General features: G+C 40.5%; 3 protein-coding genes across 3 annotated transcripts; 1 reads left to right on the top strand and 2 right to left on the bottom strand.

The window, feature by feature from the left end:
- Positions 1–502: 502 nt before the first annotated feature.
- LOC149281599 (zinc finger SWIM domain-containing protein 3-like) lies at positions 503–4,438 on the bottom strand. The gene is made up of 2 exons (XM_089499164.1): positions 4,284–4,438; positions 503–2,708 (listed from the first exon to the last, which is right to left on the bottom strand). Exons 1-2 carry the CDS (start codon positions 4,436–4,438, stop codon positions 503–505), a joined length of 2,361 nt encoding a protein of 786 aa, XP_089355290.1.
- A 750-nt stretch (positions 4,439–5,188) lies between these two features.
- Positions 5,189–12,453, top strand: LOC149281598 (acyl-coenzyme A thioesterase 8-like). Its single transcript, XM_089499163.1, has 6 exons — positions 5,189–5,310; positions 5,746–5,882; positions 7,667–7,892; positions 8,756–8,913; positions 11,899–12,090; positions 12,332–12,453. The coding sequence occupies exons 1-6, from the start codon at positions 5,189–5,191 to the stop codon at positions 12,451–12,453; spliced, it is 957 nt and encodes a 318-aa protein (XP_089355289.1).
- Positions 12,454–12,744: 291 nt separating this feature from the next.
- Positions 12,745–14,923, bottom strand: LOC149281597 (sorting nexin-21-like). The gene is made up of 3 exons (XM_089499162.1): positions 14,737–14,923; positions 13,902–14,056; positions 12,745–13,425 (listed from the first exon to the last, which is right to left on the bottom strand). Exons 1-3 carry the CDS (start codon positions 14,921–14,923, stop codon positions 12,745–12,747), a joined length of 1,023 nt encoding a protein of 340 aa, XP_089355288.1.
- Positions 14,924–16,079: the final 1,156 nt, after the last annotated feature.

Below are 16,079 nucleotides of genomic sequence, written 5' to 3'. Positions count from 1 at the left end.
TCTCTTCCTTTGAATGTCCAACCTTGGTGGTGTTACGCAACAGTTTGCTGGATCAGTTCTTAATCCACTTCCTGCCTTTGCCAGCTACGGATGGCTCTGTTCTTCCTGTGCAACAGTTGATGGCAGGTGCAAGGTGGTGGTTATTTCTGCACTAAACTTCCTGTGACCTAGATCAGAGCATTAATCCCAACACCAAGAACAAACCTGTTCTATACCGAGGTCCACTGTCTAAATGAGAATAATTTATACATACACATCCACCTAGTAAAAATCTCTTATTTAAAGTAAAACATCGTACACAAAAATTTGGTAAAAATCTGCAAGATATAACTGAGAGAACATTGCTTACAGTTTATTTATCATTAAAGTGAAACAATTTACTTTTGTTAATAAATAAAGGATTTGATTCTGCTGGTCCATTTCAGACACTATATATATATATACATATTTTTGTGGTACAGTAAAAAAGGTGCCAAACCATGGTACACATTTTGCATGAATGTCAACTCATAACGGGGTAAGCATCCGAGCTGTAAAGTTCAAGACAGCCATAATTCTCATCACCCTCTAACTGCTCCTTCTTCACCCACTGATATGGCAGCACTTGCTCACCATTGGAATCATCACATTTGCCCCTGTCTGGGGTAGATTCCTTATTCCACAGGTCTACTATCATTTGCAACGTGGAGAATCTGACGGAGTGCTCTGATCCCTCACAATGCAGAAGAAGGTTAGAGAGCTCCTTGGTCAGACTCTTAATTTTAAAGTCTCTTTGATTCACAGCATGCTCCGTCTCTGTTATATCCGGTTCAGTGGCACCGTGCCATGCTTCTGAATTTGATTTCTCAGATTTCCTTTGCCAGCTAAGACTTACCATGTCTGACTCAACTGGCCTTTTCTCTGCATAAAGAATGCTCAGTATGTGCCGACATGGTAACTTGCACCTTTTGTTGAAGTAGCACGTACACGACTGTCCATCAGCTGACACCAGCTGTGGCTCCTCTAGAAGCTGGACACTAATGAAACTTTCTTGTGTATTTATCAGATGCGTAGACCTCTGTACTGTCTCCCATTCCTTCAAGCATAAGAGAAATCCAAGGTCACTGCAGTGCTCCTGCAGAGACTCTAACATGGCATCTGCTTTACTCTGGTCCTTCATAGAAACCACTTCAGGATCTGGATTGTTGGTGCAACATACTGTAATTTGTGGGCTATACGTACAATAGCTCACAGGGATTACAGTTTGGTTCGGCATGTTTTTCTTGTCAGGCTGTGCAATAGAGTCTGTGGTGATATGCTTCTGGTTCGCTTCAGATATGCTGTCTTTCATGATCAATGGATTGTGAAAAATCACAAGAGAAGGAATAGCCATGGGTTGCTTACAAGGTTTTAGTTGGGGTTTTACATTGTTTACTCTTTTTGTGGGCTTTGTATTTGGTTTGGAGGAGCGTAACGAGCCATTACTCTGACTCTCCAAGCCTTTGCTGTTGAAGCAGTCAGCGTATTCCACAAATTGCTGGATAACAGATATCATGGAACTCTGCTTTGCAAATAAATTAGATATCTGACTAGTCGCCGACTGCAGACTATCCATGTAGGTCCTGCAAGAATGCAGGCCTTTCTTTACATGCATGTACCACAACAACTCACAAGAAAACCAGTTTTTACACAAATAATCATACAGCTCCTTGTCCATTATATGCCGAAGTTTTTCTGACAGACAGGACAGGTTAGCAGGAGATGTGCTGAAGATTGCATCATCTATGAGTTTTTTGAGCCATAGCTTACTGACACACTTTGCCTTAGTTTTTTTCTGAATAAAACTAACTGTATGGTACATAGACAGCAGCATTTGAGCAGAAGGGAACGCTTCCTTAATGACCGAGTCATGTGCAAAGTTTACATCAGTAAAAATAATCTTAACCTTGGTCCAATCAGGATTGAAGTACTGGAAGATAGACAACATTCTGGATATATTGTTAGCATTATCCTGCTTAACAAAGGAAAAATGAACAATTTTCCCCACTCGTTCTTTACTCTCCACCAAAAAAGTATATAAGACATACCCTCGTTTTCTGTGCACTCTGTGTAATATAAGACACTCTGGAAACTTTACAAACATATCAGACATTTTACTGGTTTGGAAGCTCAACAGTTCAAGTTCGTGATGGTTCCTAATGTCAACTGTGGCTTTGGCTCCTATATCTTTTGAGATAAAGTTTTGCATTAGGTTTGCTAACTGGGTGACAGCATCTCCAGAGATTTCTTCAAGAAAGGTCTTAGAAGTGGTAGCCTCTTCACAGGGAGCAGGACCACTAACACTGGTCTTTGAGGTAGTCACTTCTTGTGAAGGTACCATACTTTTCACACAGCACGATTGATCATCAACAACAAGTTTGTCGGTCGCTGGTACAGCACACGTCTTTTTTAATGAAGATTCTGAAAGCATAGACCCATTATGTAACTTTTCAGTAGGAAGGATCGATAAAGAGGGATGTTGCTTTTTATCTCCAGTATGAAGATGTACACTACTTTCTTCCTTCACAGCCACAGTATGAATATGTACGTTATTTTCTTCCTTCACAACCAATCGATCAAGCTTTTCATCATACTGTAGAATGAAGTATGCTGGGCAGGTATTCTCCTGAGTCTTCTTTTTACGCCTGTGTCCATTCAGCTGAGAACAGCAAAACTTTACATGGGTGAAACTGTAAAACAGAAAGAGAAAACCAAATTAAATATAAGCTTACCGTAATCAACATCAATGCATATTTGCATCTCAGTCCATCAAAAAAAAACCCAAACTGAATTTCCAGTTAAAGGCATCCTAACAGCTTAATAAGATCAGAATTAATTTACTGCTGTTTTAAAATAGGAGTATATCTGTTTTGCTTGTTTGGTTTTTTTTAAATGCATAACCGAAAGTTATGTTATTTATTCCCCATGATGCTTCATTTTTCCAAACCTAAGAACAGGTCTCCTTTTCGGTGTGCTGTTCACTTGGGAAAGCCCAGTGACAACATGGTATAAAACACTATCTGACCCCAACTTGTAATCTCTTGATTTTCATTATAAAGACAGGAGGTTGCTGGCTGTTCAGCGCTACCTCATAATTTGTAAAATCATCTTCCTCCTCTTTTTTACCAAGAGACTAAGTGACGGCTATTAAAAGGGATATCAGCCACCATACGAACCTAAATGCAAAGAGGGATTAATCAGAATGCATTACATAAATTGTATTACTACAGATTTCATTTCAATATGTATTCTTGTTTGGCGGAGCATAATACTGCCCCTTTAAGTAGTTATGGAAGCATTTTTACGAATAATGCATTTACACGTTTTAGCAACACATCCCTATGCTTATAAACGTATTGTGATTCTTACATCTGACAAACACTGATACACATCAAGCATTCCAAGTTCCATAAAATAGGGACACTGCTTGGGGAGGTGTTGTGTTAAGTGAAAATTACTATATGGGATCTGTCCACAGCTTAGCGTTATTACAGCTGTATATCAAAACTATTGCTTATACTTTTTTCCCAGTTAGTTGCATTTGAGACAGAGAGGGGCACATGAGTTGTGGTTTTAACTCTCCCTCCCTCAACTATTAATTCCGAAGGACCAAGCAGAGCTTCTATAACACATAATTTAATGCATTACGATACTTTGAAGAAACCTTACTTATTAAACTATACATTATACAGAACTGTTAAGTTTTTTTTTGTTCACTTAGTTGGCTGTTAATGATGTATAGTGGAGTCAAGAAGTTGACACGCAATTCCCTGGCTTAAGTGAATAGACCCAACAGAGTCTGAACCAAACATTAAGTCACCATGAATATACAAGGAATTAAAGCGGATCCCAAGAAAAATAAGTTAGAATATAGGTGCAGCCATTCCATAGCACATCACTTGTTTTAATTAGTAAACAGCATTACCTGGATTCACTTGGCACAATGTACTAAGAAATACTAGCATTAGATGCTCTTTAACCCACTGACCTCTGGGGTTGATGCATTGCATCCTGCAGCCTTTCCATGCAGAGGCTGGTAATGATCTAGTGGTCCTAATCTAAAATAAATGGCTAGAGTGAAGTTGTAAAAGTGGCGTTACCATAGCAACTACTGAACCAGCCCAGTGGCTTGGACTGCTTAGTTGGTTGACAGAACCCTTGCCTTTCACCATCATATGTAAGCTTTGTGTGTGTGTGTGTGTGTGTGTGTGTGTGTGTGTGTGTGTGTGTGTGTGTGTGTTATACATGATAATAAAACCGCTTACATGACATCTTGTCGTATGTCAGCGTGATGGCTCCGGTTGTGGCATCGTACAGACACAGTGTTCTTCATGCTGTAGCTGGTCTTGGTCTCTTCTCTGTATTCATTAAAACACTCCTCGAAGTCCTCGTAGTTGACGAAGCAGCTGCCCAGCTGCATTGTTGCCGCAGGTTTAGCTTAGTAAACGTACCTGTGATGCCAAATGGGACAATAAACACCGAGTGGCTTTCACAGAAGCATTCGCCGTACGCTCAGGTGTTCATTATCGCTTGTCAAAATGACCGACTGCTTAGCGGTACCGGTTTCAAGTGCAGATATTGCCACAACGCAAACAAGTTCTTTGTTGTGTTCCGGCTCTAGGCCCACTTCCGGTTTTAATGAATACACCCCCGCCGCATGGACTTTTGATGCCCTTGATTGTATATTTCATCTGGTTAAACACCTATACTGTGGTTTAACTCATGATTACGTGGACATATGCTTCCAATGGGCAATCCCTATTACTGTGTGAAGCCACAATAAATAAACAAATAAATACAAAATACGAAAATCCTACCCTTTAATAGGTTCTTTGGACACGCCGTATTTATATAATTCCCGGGTGAGCTACGCCCATCAATATTAAAACACATTAATGTAAAAAAGGAGTGGGTTGGGCCGATATCCACCATTCGTCGCACCGATTTCTTATCACGTGACGAGAACACGCTGAGAAAGTTAACGTCCAGTCGGAGACTCTCCAATGGCAAAGGTCGAAAGAAACGATCGCGAAGAGACCAACCATTCACAGTTTGAGCGGAAGACGTTACATCACCTACGGACTTCGTGCGTCGAACGTACACACAGCCCTTCGCTCTGGAGCTAGAGTCCAAGAGTCACGTGAGGGTCTAAAAGTCACGTGATAGAAACATGGCAGCTTCCCTGCAACCGGACGATTTGCCGGAGCCAGAAGAAGCTAATAACCCCGATCTGAGAAGTGTGCTTGTCACCAGTGTTCTAAATTTAGAGCAGTTGGACAAGGATCTCTTCAGGTAACGGCGAGAGGCGGTCTTCGTGTACAGAAAAGAAACAGGGAAGCGGAGATGAGTGTTTGACAGTTTATGACAGTGACTGTGCGAGAGTGAATAGGCGTTTGCGATTCATGGTGAGCCTTGGCATCTCAAGAGGGGTAGTGTTACCTATAGGGAATGTATATAGAAGAAGGCAATGGAGTAAATAAACCAAGGGTTATCACTCAGATGAGTTAATGATCATTTCAATGTTATAAAGGTCTAATTATTTGTTTGTATTCACTTATTGATGATTTAGAAATTCATATTCTTGTGCGTGGTAAATGTTGGGCACAAACGGTATAACTGGCACACGTGATTATGGAACTTCACTACAGATTGCTGCTAGCGCTGCGCAATCCACAGGTTCAAAGACCGTGGCAGCTGTCATTTGAGTAATTCTTTTCTCCCACGCAGGGGCTCTCACCACTGGGTCCCCGCCACACAGAGGTTGTTTGGCGGTCAGATTGTGGGTCAGGCGTTGGTGGCAGCGGCTAGTTCTGTGGATGAAGATGTGCATGTCCATTCCTTGCATTGCTACTTTGTCCGAGCAGGTAACAAATATAAACATCCTGTAGCTTTATAGTCTTGCGCATGCGTGCTACTGTGGCTGAAACCACTGTGTGTGCTTATTCCTAAAACTGATGACCTTGAAAAATAACACAGATCTTGTGTTAACAAAATATACATACTAGGTTAGGGTACCTTAATTGCCCATGAACATGAAAAAGCTGGATGGGGATTGCACAGAAAAGAAATATAGGATTTGACAGCAGATAAGAACCATTCAGCTCGTCTAATCTGCCCGCTTTTCCTGATGTAGAGGCTTAGACCTGAATCAGTCCTTAGCCATGTCTTAGATCCAGGATAATGTTAGCCCATCACATGTGTATTTAAATTCCCTCACTGTATTAGCCTCTTCCAATTCTGATATGAGGCTATTCAATGTATCCGCTACCCTCCCAGTAAAATAAAACTTCCTTACATTACATCTAAACCCCTGACCCTCCAGTTTTAGACTATGGCCTCTTCTAACACTTCTCCTCTGATTAAGACTAAATGTTATTTACCATATTTAGAAAAGTATCCGTGTCTTATATGTAGTAAACCACTCACTAGATGGAATCTATTTTTTATTGGAAGAAGAATCTATTGGAAGAAAATGCATTGATGAACCTAAATTAACCCATTCTGGTCCAGTGACGTACCAGGTACATCATGCCGAAGTGGGCTCATTGGTTTTGTAAAGTACCCGGTGTGTCATGCAAAAAAAAAATAAAAATGCCCAGATGACTGGGCAGACCAGCACGGCCACCCTATAGTCTATAACTGTCAACCAGCACGATCATAGTGTCACCCCTTATGCTATCAGCTTACCCATATTTTCACTACACTAAAAGGTGACTGAGGTCCTTGGGCTTTGTGCTTTCAGGGAAGATACCCTTTTAAACTATAGGGTTAAACTCATATTTGGGACCTGGACCCAGCAAACTGATCTGTCAAAATTCCATGTTTGAAAACTGTAATGCGCATGTTCTAATTTTAAACCCACAGTGCCAAAGAGACATGCCCTACCCATGTATATGGGGTATTCCTATACTGAAAATTTTGCCTTTTTTTCTAATTGTCTCCGCATTTTTAGATATTTTTCATACTAAATGATGAAAAATAAGCTGAATAAAGACATAACAAAAACTGCGCAAACATGGTAAAATAAAAATAAAAAAATAACCCGGGCCTGAAGGGGTTAAAGGTTGGACCATCATACCTGCACTAAAGGCATAGGGTAGCCCTGTGGCAAAATAGGTATTTACCAGCCGTCCAAATAATGTTTTTCTGATGATTCAAGTACGTCATGGTTGATGGGGGGCTTAAGTAACTTTTTGTTCCTGCAATAAAATACCCTTTTAGAGAGTAAAAAAAAAAATGCAGAGCGGGTTGAGTGCGTTGTAGAAATGTCAGGCTAGAAACAGACATATGCCTGCATCAGACAGCATACATATTAAAGCTTAGACCTTTGCATTGTATGAACGTATGCACGCAACAAATGCATTTTTAGAATGATTGTTTTTTTTCAGATATATGCACATTGATGGGCACTATAACCATGCAAAGGGTTAACAGTTTTCTTAAAGCAGTTAAGTGATACAAGTCAATAACTACCCCACACCACAAGGTTTGCTTCGCTATGTAAAATGCTTACTGTGGGTATATATAATGTCCTCTTTCTACCCCCCATCAGGTCCATATAGCTGATGCTACTTTTGTGTGTACGTATTTTGACAAGATTTATGAACACCTTATACATTTGAAACTTTTTGATTGTGGCCTCCTGTAGGCGACCCCAAAGTTCCAGTGCTGTACCAAGTGGATAGAACACGCGATGGTCGCAGTTTCAGCGTGCGTTCAGTGAAGGCGATTCAGCATGGCATGCCGATCCTGACATGTCAAGCTTCCTTTCAATGTTCCCAGGATAGCCCCCTGCAGCATCAGTTTACAATGCCATCTGTGCCTCCTCCAGAGGATCTCCTGACCCGAGAGGAGCTTATACAAAAGTATTTACGGTAATTAGCTGCATTATAACATATTGCTTTCATTGCGCAATCCATCTGGGAAGGTGGTACTGTCTTGTCTCCTGCTGGACAAAGGTTTTACATATATACTAGATATATACTAGATTGTGCATTCAGATTTGTACAGATTGCAAGTTTACAAAATTCTAGTAAATTTGGCGATTTGTACGAAGCCCTCAAAACGAGGCCAGACACCCCACAAATTCTACTAAAACCAAGCAAAAAGCTCTGAATCTTCATCTGAAGTTCGTGGGTCCACGTTCATTCATGCTTCCCTACCTTCTCTGCCAGCTACTTCTACATCTATCTTCTCCATTCCGTTTTCAATCTTTAATCCTTATTCTGGTCTTTTCTTTTTCCGCATCTCCACGGACAACTCGGCAACTTCCACCAAAACATCACTGCGCCGCCATATTGCCCTCAGTTGGTGCTTTCGTGATGTCCCCTTTCCCGATTGGGGGGGATCGTGAAGGACGTCACAGCAGTGCCGCCATTTTGGTGGAAGTTGGCGGGTTTTATCTGGAGATGCGGATGGAGAAAGAAGATACCAGGTTATCGAAGAGCGTTAACGAAGATAAGAGTGGAAGAGAGTGAATGTGGGCAGCGGGCAACAAATTTTGTTCCCAAATTAAAAATGCAGAATTTTCAGCCAAGCTGATTGGACAGGGAACAAAAATTATTGCCCAAAAGATCGTTTTTGGCCCGTTTGCACGTGTTGTGTATGTGTGTGTATATATATAATATATATATATATATATATATATATCTCCTCATCCCAAGATGGGTCAGGCAGTTAAATACGCCACATATTTTTTGTGGCGTATTTAACTTATTTATTCATCCTCCTTTTTTAGGGATCCCTCCCTGGTGGAGAAGCACAGGCTAGGTCTCAACAAGATTCTTGCGCAAGAGGTTCCCATCCAGATTAAACCTATTAACCCGCCAGACATGTTCCACCGCATGCCTCAGGAACCGCGCCAGATGTTCTGGGTGCGAGCCAGAGGATTAATTGGTAAGAGTGTATAGGGGAGTTTACTGAGATTTTGCAAAGTATTTAGAATATTATTTTTGGAAGTGTATGGTATTTAAAAAAACAAAACCAAAAACTCTTTCTGTCATTCCTCATGCATGGTGTAAAATTCTGGAATTATTGCCATTACTGGGGCAGGACAGTCATGCCAAATCTCAGTTCCAATTTCACCTAAAGACAAATTCCCTTTACTTTCCTATAAGCTGCTTCGTAACCATGGTTATTTCAAAGTAAATACATTTATGTAATTGAATATATATATATATGTAGCCATATATTCCCATCATTAAGATTGTTAAAAATGTTATCAGCTTCTCCATCAGCCATTACTTTATATTTTCTCGGGCTGTACTTTCACTTTTCCCCACTGAACTAACTAAATGCATAACTGAATTGTAATTTTGCTGCTTTAACCCCTTCGCGACCTTTGCCGGTTCAGGACCGTCATAACAAGAAGGTCACTAAATGACCTTTGACGGTCCTGAACCGTCAAAAAATTAAATAAGCTTAGAAAGTGATCAAGGATCACTTTCTTCGCTTAAACGGCCTTGCTGCAATGCCTCGATGTCGAGGCATTCAGCAAGGCCGAGATCGGCATCGGGGGCCATGTCTGGCCCCTCCCCGGGGCGTCAACAGCCGCCATACATTGTATGGCGGCGGACGCCCGTTTTAAAAGCGTTTAGGAGGCGATCAACGATCGCCTCCTAAACTTAAATGGTGTCGCTGGCATGCCTCGATCAGGAGGCATCCAGCGACACCAAACACTTACCTCTGGGTGGGCTGTGACCGCTCCGGAGAGCGGTCACAGCCGCCGCTGCCGGTGATCTTCGCCATCAAGCAAGATGGCGGCGGCCCGGGAAATAAAACAATAAAGACGAAAAAGTTCGCTAGAGGGTCTCCAGACCCTCTAGAGAACTGGCTCCACTTGCTGGTTGAATACAGGTACTGCATTCAACCATGCAAGTCAATGGAGCCCAGCTTTCTAATCACTATGTGATTAGTAAAATATTAAAAAAAAATAAAAATAAATAAAAAATGGAAAAAAAAATTAAAAAAAAATGTGCTAACATTTAAAAATAATTATGCAGTGATGTCACTAGATGAACCATCCAGTACCAGCAAAATGTGTAAAAAAAATATAAAAAAAGTATTAAAAAAATAAAATAAAATTAAAAAATAAAGTTTATTATTTTGAGCAAGTGCTAAAAATTCTCAAAAATCTCAACAAAGAGTTAAAATAAAAGCACTTCAAATACCCAAGGGGTGTCTAATATATAAAAAAAATGGCTGATGGGGTAAATTGGAGTGGCCTAGCTCAAATATAGGGCATAGGTACAGACTGACCAAAATGGAGAAAAAAAAGCGCACTTCCCAAATGTGGCATTTTAAATCTGAAACAACCCGACAAACCCATGCATGTCGGGTATCACTGCACTCAGGAGATGTTCCTGAACACACATTGGCGTGTTGTTTGACAGTGGCATATACCAGGACCTGTATATCTATAACTAAAGTACAATTTGTGTGAAAAAAAAAAAAAAAAAATTACTATTACAAAGTTTGACAAAGTGTAGTTCTATAATTGGTGCATGGAAAGGGTTAAAATAACAGCATTTGGAATACCCTGGGGTGTCTAGTTTTCAAAAATATATGGTTTGAATGGGTTAAATTGAGTTAACCGGCTTCAAAGATATTCCAAAGAGGAGAGGGAGGCACAATGACCAAATGACCACCTGAATTACGCATGCCCCAAAAGTAGCCTTTTACCAGCCAAACAATCTGACAAACCCATGCATGTGGGGTATCGCTGTACTCAGGAGATGTTGCTGAACACATATTGGGGTGTTGTTTGACAGTGACATATACCAGCACCTGTATATCTATAACTAAAGTACAATTTGTGTGGAAAAAAAAATAAAAAAAATTACTATTACAAAGTTTGACAAAGTGTAGTTGTATAATTGGTGCATGGAAAGGGTTAAAATAACAGCATTTGGAATACCCTGGGGTGTCTAGTTTTCAAAAATATATGGTTTGAATGGGTTAAATTGAGTTAACCGGCTTCAAAGATGTTCCAAAGAGGAGATGGAGGCAGACTGACCAGATTTGTTAAAAAAGATTTGGAAATCATAAAACGCTGCTTGTACTTATTGCCCTATAACTTACAAAAAACAGCAAAAAAACATAAAAACATTGGGTATTTCTAAACTCAGGACAAGTAGTAGAATCTATTTAGCTAGTTTTTTTACTTGCTTTTTTAGGTGAGTAAAAGATTTTTCAAATAAAAGTCATAAAATGTGTTTTTTTTTTAATTTTTCACCATGTTTTTTTTATTTTTTTTATAGTAAATAAGATGATACGATCAAAATAATGGTATCTGAAGAAAGCCCATCTTGTCCTGAAAAAAACCAATATATAACTTATGTGGGTACACTAAATGGGTGAGGAGAAAATTACAGCTGAACACAAGCACCACAAAAGTGTCAAAACAGCCTCGGTCCCACAGGGTACAAAACGAAAAATGAGCCCGGTCCTTTAGGGGTTAATTTAAAATTGGATGCTAACAAAGAAAATATACATTCAAGTTTTGCTTTATAAATGGTGCAGGAAAAAAGTAAGGATGCAAGAAGTTTTAAGTTTATTATAAAAATATAGTTAAGGCTGTAAAACAGTTATTGAAACAGTTAAAACATAAAAATGGATGTTTTCATGCTCTAGTATTAAGTGTATGTGTTATTGTAATATTGTAGAACCATTGTGTAGTTAACTGGTTTTATTCCCTTAGTTTATTGTCAACCTACAGATTAATGCACTGTCCCACTAGGCCAACTGAATATTTATAACTTGTGATTTAATTTGATTAATTATATCTTCGTTAGTACTTTATGTAGTGAAGTATATCATTTTATATACAAAGTGTAGTAGAGTTTAGAATAATTTCCCTTTTCTCCTCAATTCCTTCTTTAGGACCAGGTGATATGAGACTACACTGCTGCGTAGCTGCCTATATCTCTGATTATTCTTTTCTGGGTACGGCGCTACTTCCTCATCTGCACCTCCGCATGCGCTTCATGGCATCACTTGACCACTCCATGTGGTTCCATGCACCATTCAGGGCAGATGAATGGATGCTGTATGAATGCGAGAGTCACTGGGCAGGTAAGGTATTGGACAATAAGATGCCAGTAACCAAAGCAAATTAGTCCTCAAGCCAGAAAGAGTATTAAGAGAGCCAATGCTTGTCTTGGACAGGCGAAATAGCAAGTCTGCAGTGCTATGGATGGGCACAATCAATTTGTGCAGAAAATCACAGGTTCTGGGACTGATGTTGAAGCATATAAAGTGCAGGTATTCTCTCTCAAGTAATGGTCACACTTTTTTCTCCTTTTCTCCCACTCAGGGAACTGCCGTGGGCTGGTGCATGGCCGATTGTGGCGAAGAGACGGGATTCTTGCAGTCACATGTGCTCAAGAAGGTGTATTCCGTGTCAGGCAGGAGGAGAATCCCAACAGCAAGTTGTGATTTAAAAATAGCTGTGGACCTACATCTGATGTCCGTCACGGTCATACAACCTGTGCAAACCTGAACTGAAATTCTGGTTAATCTGTATATAATTTGCTTACAGTAATAAATCTTATTCGTATCTGATGATTTACAACAACGGATTTTTCTTCACTGTGTAAGAGTCTTTCACCACCATGCAAAAAGCCCAACACCCCAGGGTGCTTATAAGAACAGCAGAGAAGCTATTAGGTAAACTTCTTTCCCAAGACTGGCGAGTACTGTAGTCCAGCAGGTACTCACTTGGCTGCTTCAACTAATGGTCTCTGTAATAAGAATCTCTTTCAGACTGGCTACGTTTTCTGTAGGATGTCCGGCCTCTTGTAACTTTTGCAGGGCAGTTTCTGAATCTCTTTTATCTTTTCCTACTCTCCATGATAGCTGGATATGTGCATGCAGGAAAGGGACTAACCATGGACAATTCGGGGCAACTGTCTCCTGCAACAGTCTTATTGCCTGCTCGCTGTATACTTGTGCTTCTACTAGCGTTTCCATCTCTTGGTGACAAACAACCAGTCCAGCTAACACTACTAGCTTATGAGCACAATGACCGGAGGGACAAAGCTTCTGTTGCAGGTGCCAGATGTTTGTCCATAATGGAAGTGCTAATTTATAGAGACCTGTGCGTGTCAGCCGTTGTGCGTTCTCCATCTCGTGTAGATAGAAGAATCCCAGGAAGTGCCCGGACCAACGCAGGACCGGAATTGAGGACACATGGCAAAGGAACTGTTCAAAAGCACGACTGCGTTTAGCAATCGTTTCTGCAGTGAAGTTCCGGTGAAGACGCTTGCGGGGAAAGGCGACGTCGCTCATTTCGTCCGGGTAGTGTGTACGGAGACGCCGTCTCAGCCTTTCTAGGTCAGAATAACGGCAGGAGATACAAGCTGGGGAAGCATCATATTTTCCTGATAGCAGAACGAAGATCGTGTACACCTAAGAGGGAACACATGATTCATTTTGTAAGATTGATGTGTGTGTTTGTGCGCACATTACAATAGACTGGGTCTATAAGGGTTTATTACATATATATTTATATACGTTTGCAAGCACAATTACTAATAGATTGTGACTAAATAGGTAAATTAAAGTAGTTCCAGTCAGCCGTATGACATCAATTTGAACCACTAAGCTACTTACAAGGTATCATATTGAGGATAAAACCACTGAATAATAATATTTCAATATTCAATAAATATAAGAAGAGCAGGCTTAAGTATGCATAAAGAAGACTGGTCTGCTAGGAGACTTGGATGGTTAATCAGATGAAAGGGATCTATGATAGCCAAGCGTCGAAAGGGGCAAGTATGACTGGTGATGTGACTTCCTGGGTTAGTCAATTACCAGCCAAAAGAACACTTAGATGAAACATCAAAGATTGTAAGGGTGTGTTTGAACCCTGATCCACTTACCACGTATTTGGCATGGGCATCGTGCACTACATTGGCCTCTGTCACTTCAAACGTTAGCCTGATAGGCTTAGGATGCTGCTGAGCGTTTGCCCACATCTCTCTTAGCTGCTGTGTTAAAAGGGTGCGTTGATGCCGTTCTTTCAGTGCTCTAGTCTCTGAGGTGAAAGTCATTGAAAAGGGTCATGGTATAAAATGAACAAGCCATCTCTTCTGCTAGCAAGCTTTAATTTATCGCATACCACAGACTTCTAGGTACTTTATTCAAGTTAACCTCATCATATCACTTACAGATCATGTTCTAGAAACGAATATGTTAAATAACGAATTACATTAAAGTGAAACCACCACATAGTATGTTAATTACTATAATCACAGCGCAAGTGGTAAAATATACATGACTCAATGTTGATGGCAGATTTCATGTAAGCGCTTGTATTTTACTATAATTCTTTACAGATCTCCTCCAACCATTCAAATTACACCTTTTCTTGAGATAAAATTAAATCCCTTAATGTCACCATTGTATTACAAACGGCCTTAATTGCCTTCAATTACTAAAGATATACTCCAGAACCGGTCAAAATCCATTGTGACAGGCTATCTCAAACTCCATTAACCTTTGGAAATGTTTAAATCGATGACCTAAAACACAGGTAAGTATGCGTGGAAGGTGAGCTCAGGACAGTGTGCAGACTAATGCCTCTGAACACCTACTTACAGTAGGATTTACCTTATTTTAGAAGGATAAATATGCCAACTATCGGTATAAGGTAGACTTGTAGTAAGTGACTATTAAAGTGCTAAGTATGAATGTTTGCCATTATATTCTACTTACCTGTGTCATCACTCTCATCAGAGCCAAGACTATCCTCACTTAGGCTGAGGGTTCCACTTAGTCTTACAGATAATACCTCAGTGTCATCCACTAGTTCTGCGCTCTCCGGGGGCTCTTCGGGAGGCCCAGGTCCCCTTGGCTCCTTCATTGTTGAAGCACGGAAACGCTGAAGAAGTTTAAAGGCCATCTGGCTTAACAGATATGACAGATTAAAATGTGTTCCGGAAAGATCAAACTCCTTATTGATCCATACATCTCCACTTTTTCCAGTTACGCAAACTGCTTTAGGATCATTGTGCAATTTGAGAAGTTTTTCCAGGGGAAAGTTTGTGGCTATTCACAGATACGCATTTCTCTTAGTCCCTTACCACCATAGGAATGGACTCATTCAGCCAGACTTGCACCGGAATCACTTTTTGAATCTTTATCTAACCCCATAGTATCCAAAAGTTTGGCTTCTTTGGGAAAACTCCAAGCAGGTTGACATCTCTGGAGAAGTCATGTCAAACCTCCCCCAAACCTATGCAAGGTATGTTGTGGTTTATACAATTACCACAACCACATGATACACACATGTACATATTTGTCTTGGTTATACTGGCACCGTGGGTATGATGGCTAATACGGTCACATTTTTGGCACAAAACCCTTACAAAAACTTGTACATACGATGAACCATTTATTCTATTATTTCGCCCCTTATTCTTTACAGATCTATTTTTGGCATGACTAGGATCCTGGGAAATTTTGTCAAAAAAACATTTACAGAATTTGAATTTCATTGGATCTATAAAGCCAGACCTACACTTACAGTAACCGCTTGCTTACGCGACAACTTCCTACTGCGCAAGCATTACGCAACGCTGCTCAAACCCCGATTACGCAGTTACAACTATGTGTACACAATAATTTAGGAAGGAGTTCCCCTGCCAAAGACTGACAGCGACACAACAGTAAAATAAACCCGATACTTGCTTAGGATGACCCAGATTACTTAAATTTAAACAAATTAATTTAGCATATAAAGGGTATATTGAAAAGTATATTTAACAGCATAATCACAATGTAGACAAAATATTGTACATTTGTGCTAGTTTAACCCCTTGATGACAATTGCCGGTCCGGGCACGTCACGGAAATTCATGTCGATAACGACAAATGACGTGCCAGGATTAAACGGGTGCAGAAAGCGATCTATTTTCGCTTTCTGCACCGAAACGGCGTTGCTGTAATGCCTCGACCTCGAGGCATTCAGCAACGCCATTATCGGCACAAAGGGGCCATCTCTGGCCCCTCCCCGGGGCGTCAACATCCGCCATACTTTGTATGGCGGCGGACGCCCG

Source organism: Sceloporus occidentalis, unplaced genomic scaffold (assembly GCF_023333645.1).
Source record: "Sceloporus occidentalis isolate IW3139 unplaced genomic scaffold, rSceOcc1.0.p SCAF_130, whole genome shotgun sequence".
Lineage (NCBI taxonomy): Eukaryota > Metazoa > Chordata > Lepidosauria > Squamata > Phrynosomatidae > Sceloporus > Sceloporus occidentalis.
This window is presented reverse-complemented; position numbering and strand designations above follow the sequence as displayed.

Coding starts and splice junctions, on each gene's coding strand:
- LOC149281599 (XM_089499164.1), bottom strand. CDS start 4,438: ATGCAGCTGGGCAGCTGCTTCGTCAACTACGAGGACTTCGAGGAGTGT. Junction 2,709..4,283: donor GACATACGACAAGATGTCAT/GTAAGCGGTTTT, acceptor TCTGTTTTACAG/TTTCACCCATGTAAAGTTTT.
- LOC149281598 (XM_089499163.1), top strand. CDS start 5,189: ATGGCAGCTTCCCTGCAACCGGACGATTTGCCGGAGCCAGAAGAAGCT. Junction 5,311..5,745: donor TTGGACAAGGATCTCTTCAG/GTAACGGCGAGA, acceptor TCTCCCACGCAG/GGGCTCTCACCACTGGGTCC. Junction 12,091..12,331: donor ATGCGAGAGTCACTGGGCAG/GTAAGGTATTGG, acceptor TCTCCCACTCAG/GGAACTGCCGTGGGCTGGTG.
- LOC149281597 (XM_089499162.1), bottom strand. CDS start 14,923: ATGGCCTTTAAACTTCTTCAGCGTTTCCGTGCTTCAACAATGAAGGAG. Junction 14,057..14,736: donor TGATGAGAGTGATGACACAG/GTAAGTAGAATA, acceptor CTTTCACCTCAG/AGACTAGAGCACTGAAAGAA. Junction 13,426..13,901: donor ATGCCCATGCCAAATACGTG/GTAAGTGGATCA, acceptor GTTCCCTCTTAG/GTGTACACGATCTTCGTTCT.